Source organism: Bombus fervidus, chromosome 1, assembly GCF_041682495.2.
Source record: "Bombus fervidus isolate BK054 chromosome 1, iyBomFerv1, whole genome shotgun sequence".
NCBI classification, from domain to species: domain Eukaryota; kingdom Metazoa; phylum Arthropoda; class Insecta; order Hymenoptera; family Apidae; genus Bombus; species Bombus fervidus.
The window spans coordinates 22,199,996-22,217,107 of NC_091517.1; the positions used below are offsets into that span (position 1 = coordinate 22,199,996).

Sequence of the window (17,112 nt, forward strand, 5' to 3'; positions counted from 1 at the left end):
ATAAGATATTAATTTAAACTATATAATTTATAATAAAATATCGATATTCTAATGTAAATAAAACATACCTTTGACAGTGACCTTCTGTTCGCCAGTTCCAGGATGTGTGAAAAGATCCACCTGTATACTGACTTCTCCGACCGAGCCTTCCTCCGTACCGGCAGTATCTGGAACTTTATCAACGATAAGTTAGATTTCATCTGAAAATTCCGATTTCTAGCAGCTAAGTACTACGAGAGAGAAAAAGGGAGTTTCGGTCACCGCTATCCGAGGCTAAAATTCTCAGATCTGATGCTAAGATACTATGACCGATGTCTAGTTCTAGAGCAGATTACATGCTCTAATCATATGCATATATAGAACTTTGTCTCTTTGAGTATTTATCAGAGAAGACGAAGTTGCTGTGTTGTTAGTGTGTCTCGGACACGCATTAAATACCTCAAGCGTATACAATTTGAAAGAGTTTGATACAATTGGTTAATTAATCGGCTTCATCGCTTTCCGACCAAGGATCAATTGGCGAATTGTGAAAATCTACATTTGCCGCTCTGCTTGACGTGCAGATTATAACGTTTGATTATGCGTTTTGTAGCTGATAATTAATCGATCAGTTGTATGGATACGTAAAAAAGAATGAACCATTGCATAGGTATTAGTTGAATTAGAGAGCTGCATGTCTCTTGAAAGAAATAATTAAATTGGAGTGGTGAAATGGTGAATTGGCAGTGATAAATTGAACAAAGGTCCATAGGTGTTTATGTGTAAATGTGTAAAAGCTTTAAAGAAGATGATTAAAGAAATGCTTAGTGTAAAAGACAATGTTAGAAAATGGCAACCCTTGGAGCGTGTAACACACGCGCAATTTTTATAAATTGCGTCTAGAACAATCGCCTATAAGATTTTATAATTCATGTAATGTATAATTTTACATTTGTCATCGAATAAGAAGGCAAAAGGAAACGAATTACCGAATGCCACGATCAGAGTCTGATAACGTCTAATCAATGTACAATACTATTTTGTTTATCGATCGGTAAACTATTTACCGAATCATTATCTTCGTGATCGCATAAATTAAGTAGAATATGCGTGGGTGCAAGATAATGGGGTGGCCATTTTCTATGGTTGTTGTTTTGCAAGGTTTTCGGTAGTATCTAGCAGCAACAGCGGTAGTAGTGATAGCAGCAGCGTTACCTAGTACAACTATCGATCATCGAGAAGTTTTCGGGACGCTTTTGACCCTTCCGATACTAGTTGTTCATGAACATTCGGATGATTTAGTCTCGCGTTATTCCTATAGCTCGTAACTGAACTCTTACAAGCAATTATTGTACCGAAAGGGTCGATTCTGTTTAAATTAACGATTTAAGTTATAATACATTTCAAGTTCAATAACACGTTGCTAATATTAGTAGCATTTGTACATGAGCATTCAAAGATTGCTATGTTTCAAGTTACGCATCTATTTCTTAAACCATAAAACTATTACCATGCTTTCGTCTATATAGTTAAGCAAATTTAATTAACTTCAATACAAAAAAGCCATTTCTTTATTTTATGATCAGGAACAAGTAGTAACGTGGATGCCAAATTTTCAATATAAATTCTTTTCGAAAAATTTTGTAATCAATAATTCCTCTAATGATAAAAAAAAATTATTACTAAAAAAATTAATATATATATATATATAATTAAAACCATTGATCAAATCCAAGTATTATTTTCAAAAACCCCTTTTTCTATTAACTTATTATATTAATTTCGGTTGGAACGAAAGCATAGGCCATTCGCGTATGAATGCCCAAAGACTATCAGCCAAGTAGCCTATCTAGTCCCGAAAAGACAGCTCGGTGAATAATGCAATCACAAACAGTTCACTACGTCCTAAAACGAGCGCCTAGGTTCGAAAAGTGGCCAGAAGTCAGCGAAGAATTCCCGAGGCTTCTGCTCTAAGGTGGCTAGTGCTCTCTGGTACCTTGTCGACTCTCTCGACGAAGAGAGGGCTTGCTCTGGCGAAGGGGTTCCTCGAGGCTTTCCATACCCTCGGCTCCTTCCCCTTCGTCACCACCTCTTTCGCTGCTCATCGAACGCTGACGCTGACGCAGCTTTGACGCATTGTTCAGCGGCACTGTCGCGATAATTTTGGTTACGTGGGTTGTATTCGTACCTCGTGACGAATTTTCCAAAAATGTCGCGCTGTGTGTGTATGTGTGTATGTGAACGGATGATGATCGTAACCGAGCGTGCATTGCGCAACGAGTTAATTTTCACGATTCAATTAGATTTTAAATTCGATCTTCACGCGATTGGTATTTGGTTGCATGTGGTACCTGTACGAGCGTCTTATTACATACTGTTGATGAATAAATTTATGGAAATTGACGGTAACATGTACGTTCGTAGATTACGTGCGTCGCGATATAATATTTTCGCAGCGTTTAATTTGGTACATCGATCAAATTATAGATTCTCGTTTCGTTTGGAATTTTGCTAGTTGTTATATATGATGATACGTATGTACTGTGCGCTGGACAACTGTGTTTGTCTTTTTACGCGATAGAAACATACTTTTTATTTGCCATCCAGATGCGAAGAAAGTACTCGTTTATTTGATAGTAGTTCTACATTATAGTTGCGCCCCTGTTTTTGTTATTTATAGCGAATAAAATTTTGTTTTTGCTCGTAATATATTATCACCAATGCTGATAAACGAAAAACGAATAAAACCGTGATTATGTATATAGTTCTGATTTCTAATATCGATCGATGATTTTTTACCTGATACCAGATGAAAATGTTTATGAAGATATTTGATAAAGTGTTTAAGAATCGACTTACCTTGGTTGACCTGAGACGTAACAAAAGTCTTGATGAGGGTGTCTGTTGTTTGCGTATACAAGCTCAAGGCGTATCGTAAGCTCTGCAATTCTGGCGATTTCTCTAAGAAGGTCTTCTTCAGACCGTTTCCACCCGCGTGGAAGTACTGTTTGATGGTATCGAGGGCGACCTCGAGGACCGCACACTGTTTCGGGGAAAGATTCTTCTCTACCTCTTTAGAAATATCCTGTGAACGATATGAGATTAAAATAACATAAGGCTTTTTTATCTACTAACGATTGAACACAGTTTTCAAAATATTAAAAGGAAATATTAATTATACACTATTTAAATTAAACATACCATTACACCGCTCAGTGCGTTTTTCACATCCGGTTTACCAACCATGTGGTTCTTGAACAGCTTCGACATGTCTTCTATCTTCGCATTCGCGGCTAAGTTCTTCGCATTATCCGTCAGATTCTTGAACATCATCTGTAAAATACATGTATAAATACATTTATCTATGTGACATACATTCATCTAAAGTTTCGACAGTGGAAAACATACGCTCTTATCCGACATAGGTGGCAACACCACCGTTTTCTCTAAAATCCTCATGACGATCTTCCACAACTCTTTCAGCAGCCTCTTCAGCACAGTCTTTTCACAAGATTCAGCATACAACGACAAACTTCCATCGAGAAGATCCATCAAAGGACGCAACACTTCATCAGCTTCCACAGCTACGTTATTTCTTTGAGCAGGTTGCACCTGTCCACCTCCCTTAATGGCTAGCAATAAATCGCCTAACTCTTTCACCGAAGCTGTTATCCTTGGTTCCAAACTCTTTGCAAAGAGCATGGCTAGATCGTCGAGTGCTCCGTTCAGTTGCTGTTGAAGTTCTTTCAGAATGTTCGCCGCGTCCTCTTCCAATTTTTCTCCACCCATCGACTCGAACATCTTCTCTAATTGCACTCGAAGTTGCTGAATATTGTTCATAAGAATGCAAGCCTAAAAAGGAAGACGATTCTTACTTGAAAATCATATACGGACACAATGAAACTTGTTACTTGTAAAATATCCAGCAATGAAATACATCTTATCGATAAATCTGATTGTTACAGTCGACTGTTAAACGTACGATTCTTTCTTCCTTCAGGTGACTTGGGAATTCCTTCTTCACGATATCTGCATAGGCGACTAACACTTTCACGATGGTTTTCGCGAACCTCTTCATGTATCTCTTCCAGATCTCCGGATCAGGACATTCCAGCTTGGAGACCACGTCGAAGCACTGGGTTAATTGTGTGAAGACGTCGACGACGGAGACGCTGAACAGCGCGTGTTCGCTGCTCTTTTGGAACTGCGGTGAATTTACACGATGTTAAGCCATTCATAAATTTAAGTAACATATATTTTGCTACATCGGATAAAAAAGAAAAAGATGTATTTCAGAAGGTTAGTAACTGATTAAACGATCAATGTGTTTGTTTTCGACAAAGCTAATCTCCGATCTTAGCGTAGTATGTCTTCTTTATAAAACTATCGGAAAAGATATATTTTTACCATCAGATCTTCTTCTACCCCTTGTAATCAACGAGAATCATTTTTTTTTATAGATTGAAAAAATTTTCTTTCGAGCAAGTTGATCGATTTAATTAAACCTGAAGGAAAGGGATACTTACTCCGTCCTTCTTGTCTCTGCTGAAGGCACCATGGAGATATTCCAGTGAGACGTCATCGTTCTCGTTGAGCCACTGCATAACAAACGGTTCGAACCACGCAGGATATTCGGGCACCGCGCCTTTATACGGCGGTACGTCCTTCACGTAATTGGTGTGCAACCACTTGACCTTAAAGTGGAGGTTCATATAGGCCGAGGACTTGCACAGTCTGTGTTGTTCGTGCTCTTCTAACGCGTACTTCATGTCCACCGCGAACAGAGACCACATGGTGGCCGCCGACAGCTGACCGATATTCAATTCCTGAGGGAATTGGTTCAGGACAGGGGCGTAACTGTTCTTATCTTCGTCGATCACCGAAACGATCAGCGCGATCAACTTATGCCAGAAGTCCAACGATTCCAGGCGAGGTCCGTGATCCTCGGCGTCTCTCTTCGCCTCGCTTGGATCCACTTGGAATTCTCTGTTGTAGATATCGTAACAATTTTCAAAAAGAAACTGATAGGTCGAACGAAGACACGCTTTCACGCAATCTTTCACCACGGTGCTCGCTCGTGGAGGGCTGGACAACTCCAAAACCTTCATTCTGAAGAAGGTGATGCTCGTCAGCAGGTCGACCGTGCTCTTCAAGTCCATCAGCTTCTCCTGGCTCGAGGCCGGGAAGTTATTTCGGTACATTGACAGATCGATTCGCAGGGAATTGTGCAGTTGATCCAGTAATTTCACGAATTTCTCTTTCTGGAACGATAGAAATGGGCTGTGAACGACCAAGGAAAATGTATTTTGTCGGTATATCGAGTTCCCATAAATTACGGGCGTCGTCGGCCAGGGAAAAGGACCTCGTCTTCGCTCAGTCCAGCCATTTATACGTCCCCGGCAAACAGGAACGATCAAAAGTTATGTTATACTTATCTCGGTCGAAAAATATATTGCGATTTTGCTTTTAGGCAGCTGATGTTTAGGGGAGCATATCGACGAGTAGAAAGGTTTTGTATTTTTGTGACTAATACATAATACAATATCGTATATTATTTATTATGTATTATATTATATTGTATATTACATAATATATATATACACATGTATAGTATCTAAAATTACATGTATAGTAGCTAAAATTTTGTAGATTCAGTAACATTTCTAATCATGAACTCTTTCTACTTCTAATTTCGCTATTTCGAATTGTCTGGTAGATTGTCAAATAAATAATTTTCTATTAATTTCTCACATTTTTGTGATACGGATTTTAATATACGATAAAGATTTACTTAATACTGTTAGAATAATTGAAACGCTTATCAATGGCTAACTCTCCATGTTTCTATATGCAATGCTGCTATATGTTATCAGTGTTGTAAAACCTTGCCAAGCAGTCTTTTCTCTTTATTTATCGATACTTCAACGCACGGATAGTGTAAAGAACTTTACATTATTTATTTACATTATTTATTATTAATAACAATAGGAAAGTTACTACTACCAGTACTGAGAAATAAATAAAACAATAATTATTACAAAGCTACAAACGTTCGAATTAAACGACTGGCTTGGAGATTGAATTTATTTTCACAATCGTTGTATTCTATTTGAAGAAAAGACAGACTTCTGTCGATAATTCAGCTAGGCAAGTCAACGGTGTTGTTTACGGTTAGCAGGACTTTACGATCCCTGAGGTGCTCACATGGGAAAGGAATTCTGTAGGTAGGCTAGATCCAGAAGAAAAATGAACATCCAAAGAAAAAGAGAAATATCCTTGGGGGAAGATTTTCCAAGCATCGCGTCGAACGCAATGAAATTGAAGACGAGTAATGATATTAACAAGGATGATGTCGAATATATTTTTTCCCTTTCAACGATCCTATTTTTATTTACTTTTCACCATCAACACTGCCTTCTGTGATATTCTTCGCGTAATTTATATCGTGCAAAAGAGAATCATGAAATAAATAAAATTTATCTTTTCGATGAATAGCTTCGAAGATTCGCGGAGAATTAGAAAACACTTCAATTATTTTCTGCGTTATTCGCAGAAATATAATAATATAAATATAATTTATCAAGCTCTTTGCTCTTTCCTTTACTGTTCGTCTCAACTTTAAAATAGTTAGTTTTGTTGTAAACCTTCGATCTTCTTTCGTTAGCGTCCAGCCCAGTTATTTTCTTTTTTTGTTGGCGCTTTTGCAACGGAGATAAAGTTATTGGGTCGCACGTTCACCACCGTACAAGACAAAGTCATGCATAATTCAAGAACGTCGAAACCAGGAACGCTCGGTTTTTTCGTTGCTGACAATTTTTTCGAAAAAATTTACATTGATTTACCGAAACAATCCTCTGTGCCGAACGATGGAATCTGCAATTCCGGCAACTCTGTTTTAAATTAATTGCATTCTTTTACATTTTTAGTAGAATTAAATGTAAAAGGGTCTTCCAAGTTGTCTTTTAAGTTCACTTAATTTTTGTACATATATTATTCAAATTTCAATATCATTAATTAGCAAACTATATCCATAATAGAAGCATCTAATAGCAGCAATAAACACTAAATCAGTTTTGATTTTCAATTTCCAATTTCATGTTCAAAAATTCATCAACGCGGTACCTTGATAACTAACGTGACATAATACAAGGGAACAAGATGTTAATTAAAACTTCAATTAAAGCAAACTCTGCAAGTTCATATTGTCAATGTCCAGCCATTGGAAGTGACGGAAGGGGAGGAGAAGAAACGAACGAAACAAAAGAAAAAAAAAAAAAAACCAGTTTAATCGAAGAGTTTCACTATGGAATTGGAACAAGCATACATAACGCGCTTCTCGCAAAGTTTTTTCCTAAGCAACCAAATAGGTGTGAGAACTTCGACTGCCAATAGGGAATCGCAGGAGCATTTCTCAGTCAGATTCTCGTTGTTCTTTCATTCATCCTTTCTTGATTTATTTCCTGATCTAAAGGATCGAATAAAGTTAATCTTCGATGTTTCATTGTGTCAACTTACCCCAAAATTGCTGGCGGCGAATCTATCACTGGCCGAAACAGCGGAACTCGCGCTCGTGTGAGCATAATATGCGTTTATGTTCGCCAACAGGGTGGACATTACCGCTGGCACACCCGGGCACAGGTATTTCGTGGAGAGGCAGTGAAAATGCCTGGAAAAACATTTAGGAAGACACGATTACTAACGAAACTTGGTGTAACATAATGATTTTAACGCTCAGTAGCTTCCGATGATATCGTTATGCATTCCGTACTTTTGTCTGTATCTCTTCAAAAATACGTAACACGTTCGTATACGACGAGCAAAATTCAAGCTTTACTCCTATGACAAATATGTATTGTTCATTAGAGAAGAGAAGAAGTATACAGAAAATTAAGTGCAAACCGAGGTGTTCCTAGCGAACGAGCACGTTTAAAAGTTAATTTATTTATAAAACAGGGAAGAGAAAACTAAGCCAATCGTGTATTCAGGGTCTCATATGCTTATCAAGTTCTTATCCTCTTATAATTCTTATTCTTATCCTCTTATAGTTCTTATCTTATCTTATCCTCAATAAAACACAAGTAAGTTACATTATAATAGAATTATCAAGCAAAAGGTCCTTAAGGATAGGTCTTCAAATTTGACTCTACAAATTTCGAAAGAAAGAGCTTCGTATAACTTCATTTTTGTTGGCGGCGGCTGTTTTTCACAGAGCCTTAAGAACGTGGAAGAGAATATTCGGTCGATCGGATTGCTGGAACGAGAGTTTCGAACGATGATCTTATGCTTGCTGAACGTTTGCTTTGAGCAATTAATCTATTCAGTCCGTCGGAGAATATTTTCTGTCAAACGTCTAATAACTTTGAATATAACTACCACCTGCTACGTTATATACTTTCATAAACAAGACGACTCACGTCATTGCTTGATAGATGCTCTCGATGCCGTATCTCATCGCGAATTCATCGACGAGCTCTTCTCCAGGTGGATCGAAATACACCTTCCAGGCATCGTCTCCTTTCGCCTGAGGTAGAGCCACCACGCCGTCGTTCTTTTCGCATAAGCTATGGAAGAGGTTCTCGTGTAGACAGGTGTACTGCACGTGGTAAGGGGCGACCTTCTCCTCGCCTTTGATCTCAACGCTTATGTGCAGCCTGATCGCGCCGGATACAGCGCTTTTATCCGTTCTCTTCTCTAGGTTATACCACACATCCATCTCACCGCTCAGCGTACGCACCTCGATGATCGTTTGTCCGAGGAAATCATCGCTCTCCCTTGTCAACTTTTGACGTAGCTTCGACTTCAAGTCGTTGTCCTCGTCCCATACTCTCACTTTTATTCGGTCAGACGAGTTGTGGCATTCGCTAAAAGTGGTAATTCGAGTTTATTAATTAGCGGACTTTAGAGATTGTCTTTGAACGTCGATTGGGATTTCCAGTCGAGTTCCTTGTACTTGATTAATTAAAGGAGCGTTTGGACGTTGTATCAGATTGTGTTATTTATACGTATAAATATTTAAATTATTCAGGAATGGGAAATTCGACGAATTCCTTCGACAGGATTATGCAGTCGAAGTTTGGTAAAATATTTGCGCCGAATTAATAATACAACGATGTATACAAAGGATTCACGGTATAGTAGAACTTTGCTAATAAAAAGCGCGTACATACGTATATGTATGCGTAATAATCGAAGTTCTTCCCCACTACATATGATTTTTTTAATAATCGAACTCAATCATTGCCAGAAGTTTGTTTAATTAACTATTATAATAAAAATTTCGTTTCAATAAACGGAGTCTCGTTGCAACTTTAATTATTTTGAAAAGTAAATCAAGCGAAACGTAAATGACACGTATATTGAAATTACAAGTTTTACAATCTCTGGGGAAGAGTGGTTCGTTCTATTAATCGTAGTTTTGACGTTCAATTAACACTTTGTAAGTTATCTGTTATAGAAAAGGAATTGATATTTCCATCGTTCCATTTTTCTCTTCTTATACCAACCGATATTGATATTCATATCGCGTTTAAGATGAACTTGCGAGATCAGGAAAAAATTACTCACAAGTAAAACTTTTCGTGCCAAACTGGATTCAATTCCCTCGGCATGGTCCTGGTTCGTTTCTTCACTTTACCGACTTGGACAGTCACGTACGGATCAGATGTACCGCTCTTGTCTTTAGCGATCAGTCCTTGGGCGCAGATCACTGTGAAAGTTAATCGAAGATTAGACAAACGTTTTATTTAACTTGCCTAACGCGATACGTGCCCCAAAAACGATATTTGCACTCCCCGGAATTCGGTTCTTAGGGTTTTCCCTACCTTTCTACTTACCTAGCAGAAAGTTTAGTCGACATTTATTGTATTCGATAAAAAGAAACTTTACCTGTTACTGTATCTAAGAAAACGAGAGAAATTTTATGTCTTTTGAACGATGTAAATTATACGGTATTTTTGTTAATATTCCTATTATTGCGTCCTTGAAGATGTAATCACGTTATGACGAGTTCAACGATGTCGTTATCGCATCTGTTTAACTATGGAATGTATTTTATTCGAGTTAATAATTCTTTGCATAGTTTACAAATAGATTTTTATATCGTTGATTTTTAATGCAAAACTTTAAGATACAAATTTTATCAAATTTTCCTCAGAAATCTAATGGAAATTTTCACTAACGTGAGAATATTTCTCATTTCTCTGTCATATCCTTTTTCATATCTTTTCGAATTTATAACTAACTACATAACACAAGTAACATAAAAAGTAAGTAACGTAAAAAGACAAGTAATTCTTTTTTAATTATTCTCTAATCTCTCACACGTTCTACGTATTATTTTTCATACCGTTTTCACATATTCTCTATGATACATTCTACGTTTACTATTCTCGATACATATCACCTCAAATTGTTCACACGAATAAATATCCATTGCGTTATTTTTTACCACACGATTCTTCTTACGTTCTTCAATCTGTCCCGTACAATTCCAATGTTTTGATCGACAATCTAACATTCGAATACCATCTTGATGATACAAAATGACGGATAACCGGCAGGCACCGGTAAAAAAGTAGTAAAATCAGGAAATCTACACGCTTAGGTAGAAAAGAGGATTATGTTCTTCGGGAGGGTCGTGTGTTAAAACACGTTACGATCCGTTCTAGCGGTTCAATTCGTTTCAACAGCGTACGGTGAATCGTGGACAGGGGTTACGAGATTCGAAAGTAGGCCGTACTTCCTAGGGCAATAAAACTTTTAGTGGTAATCTATTGGAATTTTACGTCGTACAGTGAATTTCACGCGAATGCATCATGCTGGAAACAATTAGGGAACCATTTCCGATGAAAGTAACCGAATATCGTCGATGGGAGAATCTTATTTTTAGCGATGAAGTTACTTTGGACGTATCGAAGCAGTCGTTGATTTTAAATTTATTAAGAGACTAGATAAATTTGATAAGAATCGGCTAATTTCAAATTGTCAAATTTCCCAAGTTTCTGGATATTCAAATAGCGAAACTCTCAAGTTTATTGAAATATTCAAATATTTAAGTAATTCTCGCAGATTTTCAAATTCACTGACTTTTCGTTGAACCTTGTTCGTTCAATAAGTCTGCGCTTATTCGAATTTCACGCATTATACCACGGTGAGATTTTTAATAGATTAAAAGCGGATTTTGTCAGGTTGATGGTGATATTGCTTTTACGAAATTTATACCGATATGAAATTTAATTTTCCCAATGGAGCTTCAAATTTTCCAATTGCAGCTTCTAATACGCAAATGCAAAACGATTCTATGTAAAATTGCATTTATTTGCAGCTTCCTGCGTAACGTATCGTTTAATAAAATCCGTCGATTCGTAGCTCGTCGTATCTTGAAAGAAAGACGTAGGTTAATTAAAAATTCTGTAATTTTCTTCAAAGAAGTTGCCTGCCAGCGTAAACTGGAAATGATACTTGAAAAGCTTGCCAGGACTTTGTTCGGTTGCCCGGAAGCTTTAAACGTTTCTATACCAGTTTACAAAATTTCAGCTTTCCGTTTTCGTTTCCATGGATGTGCAAATATTGCCAACGAGGACATTTAATTTCGTTTGAATTGCACGTTTCTTTTCTTCGTATTCTTAGATGTCTAGCAACAGGTAAACTGGATTACGTCAATATTTTCTCCGAGTTACGTTTACCTTAAATTCAGCGTGGCATGAAAAGTTAATTAAACATATTACACGTTAAAATTAACGACTAACACAGTGTCTCTCTCCTAATTATAATATTTACACGAGAGAATCAAATAGATACATCCTATTTTTTTATTTACACTTAAACATCGATTTTCTCAGTGACATAGAATCCTCGAAGGAAGTATATCTTCTTAAATTTACTTTGCTCTTTTTCTACAAAAAAGTATGTACTTCAAAAACCGTATATAGAGATCCATATTAGATTCGAAATAAAATAAAATAAAAAAAAAAAAAGAAAACATTATTAAGACACATTTACGTGTATACATGTAACCATAATCGGTGTATTTATATTTTCAAACGATCATACCGATAGGCTCATGCACATCTATTGTATATAACAATGTAACAACCATCGAACTCAGCACTCAGAGGTCACGTTTCATGGCAGCCACCTCGTAAGCGTGCAGAAGCTCGGCGTAAATCGTGTAAGGAATATATTTGACAAATTTTCATGATCTAATTCGAGGTGGCAGCAATTCGGGAATAAGAAAATCGACTAGTATGTATCGTTGTTGTTTTATATTTAACGAACACGTATATTAAAATCGAATAATTTAACCGATCAATGAAACGTGTTAAATTCGACATTAGAACGATCAGAAAGTCTTTCACAGTAGTTTTGGTCTTCTTGTTTCCACAATTGTTTTCAGAACCATGCAAGTCATTCAAATAAAATTAACGTGATTTTCTATCGAGATAGGAGTATGATTATATTATGGTTTGAGGTTCGTAGCGGTGTAATACAGTTCGTTTCCGAGTGTTCTATAAAATGGAGTTTCGCGTTTATTGTTATAGAGAAACTCGATATATCTTTTGTAGTTATGAAAATATGTCACGTGTGAAACTATACGTGACAAGCGACGACCCTGTATATCGATGGCTAGTTTGAAGCTTATGAAACTAATCAAATGATATTTTGAAGAACCGGATACATTCACCGCGTACACTGGTATACGTTATCAGTAGCTAATTTTAATGTTAACAAAACCTTTCCAAAATTCCTCCTCTTCTCCCTAAAAATCATTAACATTGTAACCCAAATCACTACCACTTCGAAACAAATTATACCCTTAAAAATAATCTAAATTGGTATATATATATATACACACATATAACACATTACTTTTATATACTTGGATATACACATATAAAAGTGTATAAATTTATATATTATATATATATATATACACACACACACAGTGATACACACGTATAGAAAACATATATATTACGACAGGTTGGACGTTAACGTGCGATTCGGACAGACAGACAGACACACATGCCCATGCTACTAACTCGTTGAATTCGCATCGCCGATTGCAGCGGGGACGATCGCCGATGCTTGCCCGTCCTCGACGAACGTCGATCTCATACCTAATGCTCGTAAAAATCTTCGAGCCATGGCCACAATCCACTTCATGATGTCGACAGAGTCTATGTTTGGTGCTTGTGCGTGTGTGTGTGTGTGTTTGTACGTGTATCGTTCCCACGATCGAAGATGTTCGCGATTCACAATATCGTACATTATCGTAAAATTAATATCTAGAATGATAGAAACTATATGTATGTATCGTGGAACTGTGTATAATGTCGTTTAATAATTATATGTACCATGAAACTTTGTGCTATCTGTATATATATATATTTGTATGTAAATATCTATATATATATATATATATATATGTATAGTAAAATCGTATCTATATATGTATCGTAAATACGAATATTTACGATCGAAGTCAAATGGCATCGATGCTTGAATTCTTGTGCACTTTCATTGTGAAATTGTCCTATGCGTGGATCGTTATAATTTGGTCGGTTGGTGTGTTCGATCGGTTTAACGGGAGTACAACTGCAGGAAATTTGGTCGTTGCGACGAAAGTCGCAGACGAGCCGGTCTTACGCGGAGGCCGACTAACGGAGGGTGGCCCAAGGAGACCGTCCTTTTCTAAATCGATACTCTACGGGGAGTGAAAAATACTCTAGAACTGGCTACAGGTAATCGCACGGAAGGATAGGGAACGTAAATCTTGTGCTACAAATGAGACTGATATATAGGGTGACTTGCCTAATTTCAGTGTCTTAAATACTGTTTGTTTTCGGTGGTGGCAGTAAATTTCAAAGGAAAACGTTATTCCTTTTGATTTCGGAGTAAATGCCACGACGAGGGATACGTTTCTTTCCTCGGCGTTACATCCTTCGAAATTTCAAAGTCGTCGATATTTTGTTTATAAAATTACATGCGAGAAGTCGATCATTTTCAACGCTTGTTAAAATAAGTCATTTTTTCTTCCGATCGTTCGACGATAGACGTTTCATTGTTTATATTAATTTGTATTATTTTACATTATTTTGTATTATTTTATATTCTTCATACTGATTATGTCGCTATCACTAGACTGATCTTCGTCTCAGCGATTTGGATATGATTATAAAAATATGTGGTCGTATAAAAAAAATATGTATATGTATATAATACGTTGATGATAATTAACAAAAGTATACCGATAATCTGAAAGTTTCGAGAAAAGATTTCGTTTATCGTAATATTTGCCGTTGCGAATAATATTTTCCTCCGACATTTTTCCTTATCATCAAAAGCATGTGAAATATTTAAGACACTTCATATTCGAGGGACACGCTACAATATCGAGAAAGTAGGACAAGCGAGTGCGAGCTTTCGGTTTTTTCAGAAGAGGATTTGGGAAATTCGACGAGTAAGTAATAATTTGATTCGATTCGGTCTGAAATTTTTCTCTAGAACCTTGAAACGATTTGGCAAAATGTTCAAGTCGTATTAATTTTCTAACACGATTACTTCAGTTTTATTCGATACTTTAACATTTGTAATCTGCATGATGCGATGTACGGAGAACTTTAGTTAAATCTCATAGCCGCTTGTTGTTACGTTGTCGTAAACTACAAACTTCGAGACGTGATTCAGATATTGTCATAGTTTTAATTAGTTCTATTTAACTTAATTAAATTCTAATTAACTTCGTGGTGAAGCATAAATCGAATTATAAAGGAAAATTCTGCTGTGAAATAGTTGTCATCGCGTAAGGATTATTCGTTTCAATTTCTGCGATAATTTCAATTGCAAGGGATCGAAAAATAAATTACGAATTTTTAATTATTTCACTGCTCCGTTCGTATGTAATTTATAACAAAATATATCGATCATCCGAAGCAAAGTCTTTCCATTAACCATTAAATAATAATAAAATTGAAAATAGTCGGTGAAAATGGATAATTTATTAAATATTATGCAAATTATTTTCATATAACGAGAAGTTTACCGAATCAAATTATGCCCCGATGAATTTCCAAAATTCTCAAAAATTGTTCATCACGTTTCGACTTACTTTTACGTTAAGAGTCTGTCCATTTTTATAACACAACTTTTATCGTACACTTTACACCGACAAATTTCGAATCAGATAGCATTTATAAAAATTAATATCAAGCTAACTACACGTAGTGGACAATTTATCTTTTCAAGAGGATCAATCCGTTTCGATTTACTAATCGCCGAGATTTCCGGCAGTAGATCGAACCAACTCGGAATAATATGCCCATGTTGTAGTAGTGCTACAGCTGGCTTGGCCAATCAAACTTTCAATTAGCCAGCTAATTAATTGATGGTCAATAAACGGGTAATACCGGCACGACTATTCAGATGCTGATGAAGTCAAGTGCAATGTCAATGAAATTTTCGAACGATCTACCTAGCCACGATTTACTTATGCGAGCTTTCATTAATAATATCAACAATTAACTATTATTGATATACTGAAAAGTGGAACAAAAATTGACAATTCAAATGTTGAAAGTTTGGAAAAATTTAAGAATTTATAAATAAATTATGTAAATTAACCGAGAAATAGTATTATTTTGAAAGTGCGTTATATTGGAAATTTAAATATCAGCAAACATGTAGAAACTGGTGTTTTTCTTTCATTCATTTCAAAAAGGATCTAAATTCTAAACATTCTGGAAAAGAAATAATTTAGAGATATTTAATCGTTAACTTGTTTCTTTTCATTCCAAGTGTACCATCAGACTCCAAACGTTGCGACGTGTCTTTTTTCTTTTTTTTTTTTTATCTATTTTTATGATAAAGAGTAAAATAAAGGAGTAGTAGAGTCGAGCTATAGTTTTATATCTAAACTCTAGCAGATGGAAGAAGAAAGATAGAAGATACTATTTCACTATAAAAGTCGGGGCACTAAATTTGCATGATATTGGATGGGATTGTACAATGAAATTACTGATCGTGTTCAGTCTTGAATGAACGTTTCTCAATTTGTTCATTTGTTTTTTCGGATCTTCCGGAGAACGTTGTATTTCTTTAATTTCGCCAGTAGAATTTGAGAAGAAGTAAAAATAGCATCTGATCAGACGCAAAACCTTTTAAACCTAAAGTCTATTAAACATAAAATTTCCTATTTCCTCTTAAACCACTTAAATTCCAATGCAATATTTAACCTGTAAATCAATTTTTCATCCATCCTGAACTTGATGTTTTCAACGCGAAAATATCTTGTTAAAAAGACGAATAAAGAATTGTTTCTACGACATTTTTAATATTTTTTGATCGATATTTTGACCGTTAAAAAATGACAAGATCCTTTATAAATAGACGGATACTCGAATAAAATTTTACGTTATCATCGAATAAAATATATTTCCAGCCCCTTTATCGATCTTACAACGCGTCTCGTGTACTCTGCTGTTCTTGCATTATTCTATTTGCGCGACACCAGGAAGTCTGAAGATAAACGAACCAACTCTCTCACGAACACACACCGGTTAATTTGTACTGTTCATGGGACATGGGAAAACCATTCTTAGTCGAATATTTGAAGTCGAATCGAACAGGTCAGACGTGTTTTTCCTACAAACATTCGACCACGTGATGGCTCGTAAATATACAAAGTTAGTAAACATTCGTGCAAACTCGCGTAAAGTACATTTCGATAATTGAGTTGCAACTGCTTCAGAATATCAGGTTTTGTTTCGGTATTTTCAGTGTTGATTTACTCGAGATCATTTTTTCCGTTGAATATTTCATTTATCGACTCGGTGCTCTATTTATCGAACTTGATTGTTTCAAGAAATTGTTTGTTTAGAAAGAACGAGAAGCAGTATCAAAAGGTACAGCATTATATATCTTTTTTCTTTTATTTATGAAAACATATTAAACCAGTGAAATATCTCGAATCGATCAAGTACCTTTCAAACAATGGAATCAATTAGATTCGTAAGATTTGTTGCTTTTACGTATTTCCCTCTCTTGTCTCATTCGTACGCTTCTTCTCGTCATTCCTTTCGATTTAACCTTCTTATTTTCGTTATTTCTTTTAATTGGATCAATTCCTTATATCCC

General features: G+C 36.0%; 1 protein-coding gene across 13 annotated transcripts in view; it reads right to left on the reverse strand.

Moving 5' to 3' along the window:
- Unc-13 (unc-13) overlaps positions 1-17,112 on the reverse strand; it is a 375,091-nt gene that overhangs the window by 10,225 nt on the left and 347,754 nt on the right. For 10 of the 13 annotated variants that reach the window (XM_072009894.1, XM_072009885.1, XM_072009890.1 and 7 more), the window contains 10 exons: positions 9,544-9,685; positions 8,394-8,840; positions 7,495-7,645; positions 4,506-5,240; positions 3,962-4,183; positions 3,388-3,831; positions 3,181-3,312; positions 2,839-3,064; positions 1,976-2,128; positions 69-173 (listed from right to left, as the gene is read on the reverse strand). In XM_072009894.1, the coding sequence (XP_071865995.1) occupies positions 69-173; positions 1,976-2,128; positions 2,839-3,064; positions 3,181-3,312; positions 3,388-3,831; positions 3,962-4,183; positions 4,506-5,240; positions 7,495-7,645; positions 8,394-8,840; positions 9,544-9,685 (2,757 nt within the window). The remainder of the gene's footprint in view (positions 1-68; positions 174-1,975; positions 2,129-2,838; positions 3,065-3,180; positions 3,313-3,387; positions 3,832-3,961; positions 4,184-4,505; positions 5,241-7,494; positions 7,646-8,393; positions 8,841-9,543; positions 9,686-17,112) is intronic. The other 3 variants (XM_072009903.1, XM_072009850.1, XM_072009841.1) reach the window with 1 other exon arrangement.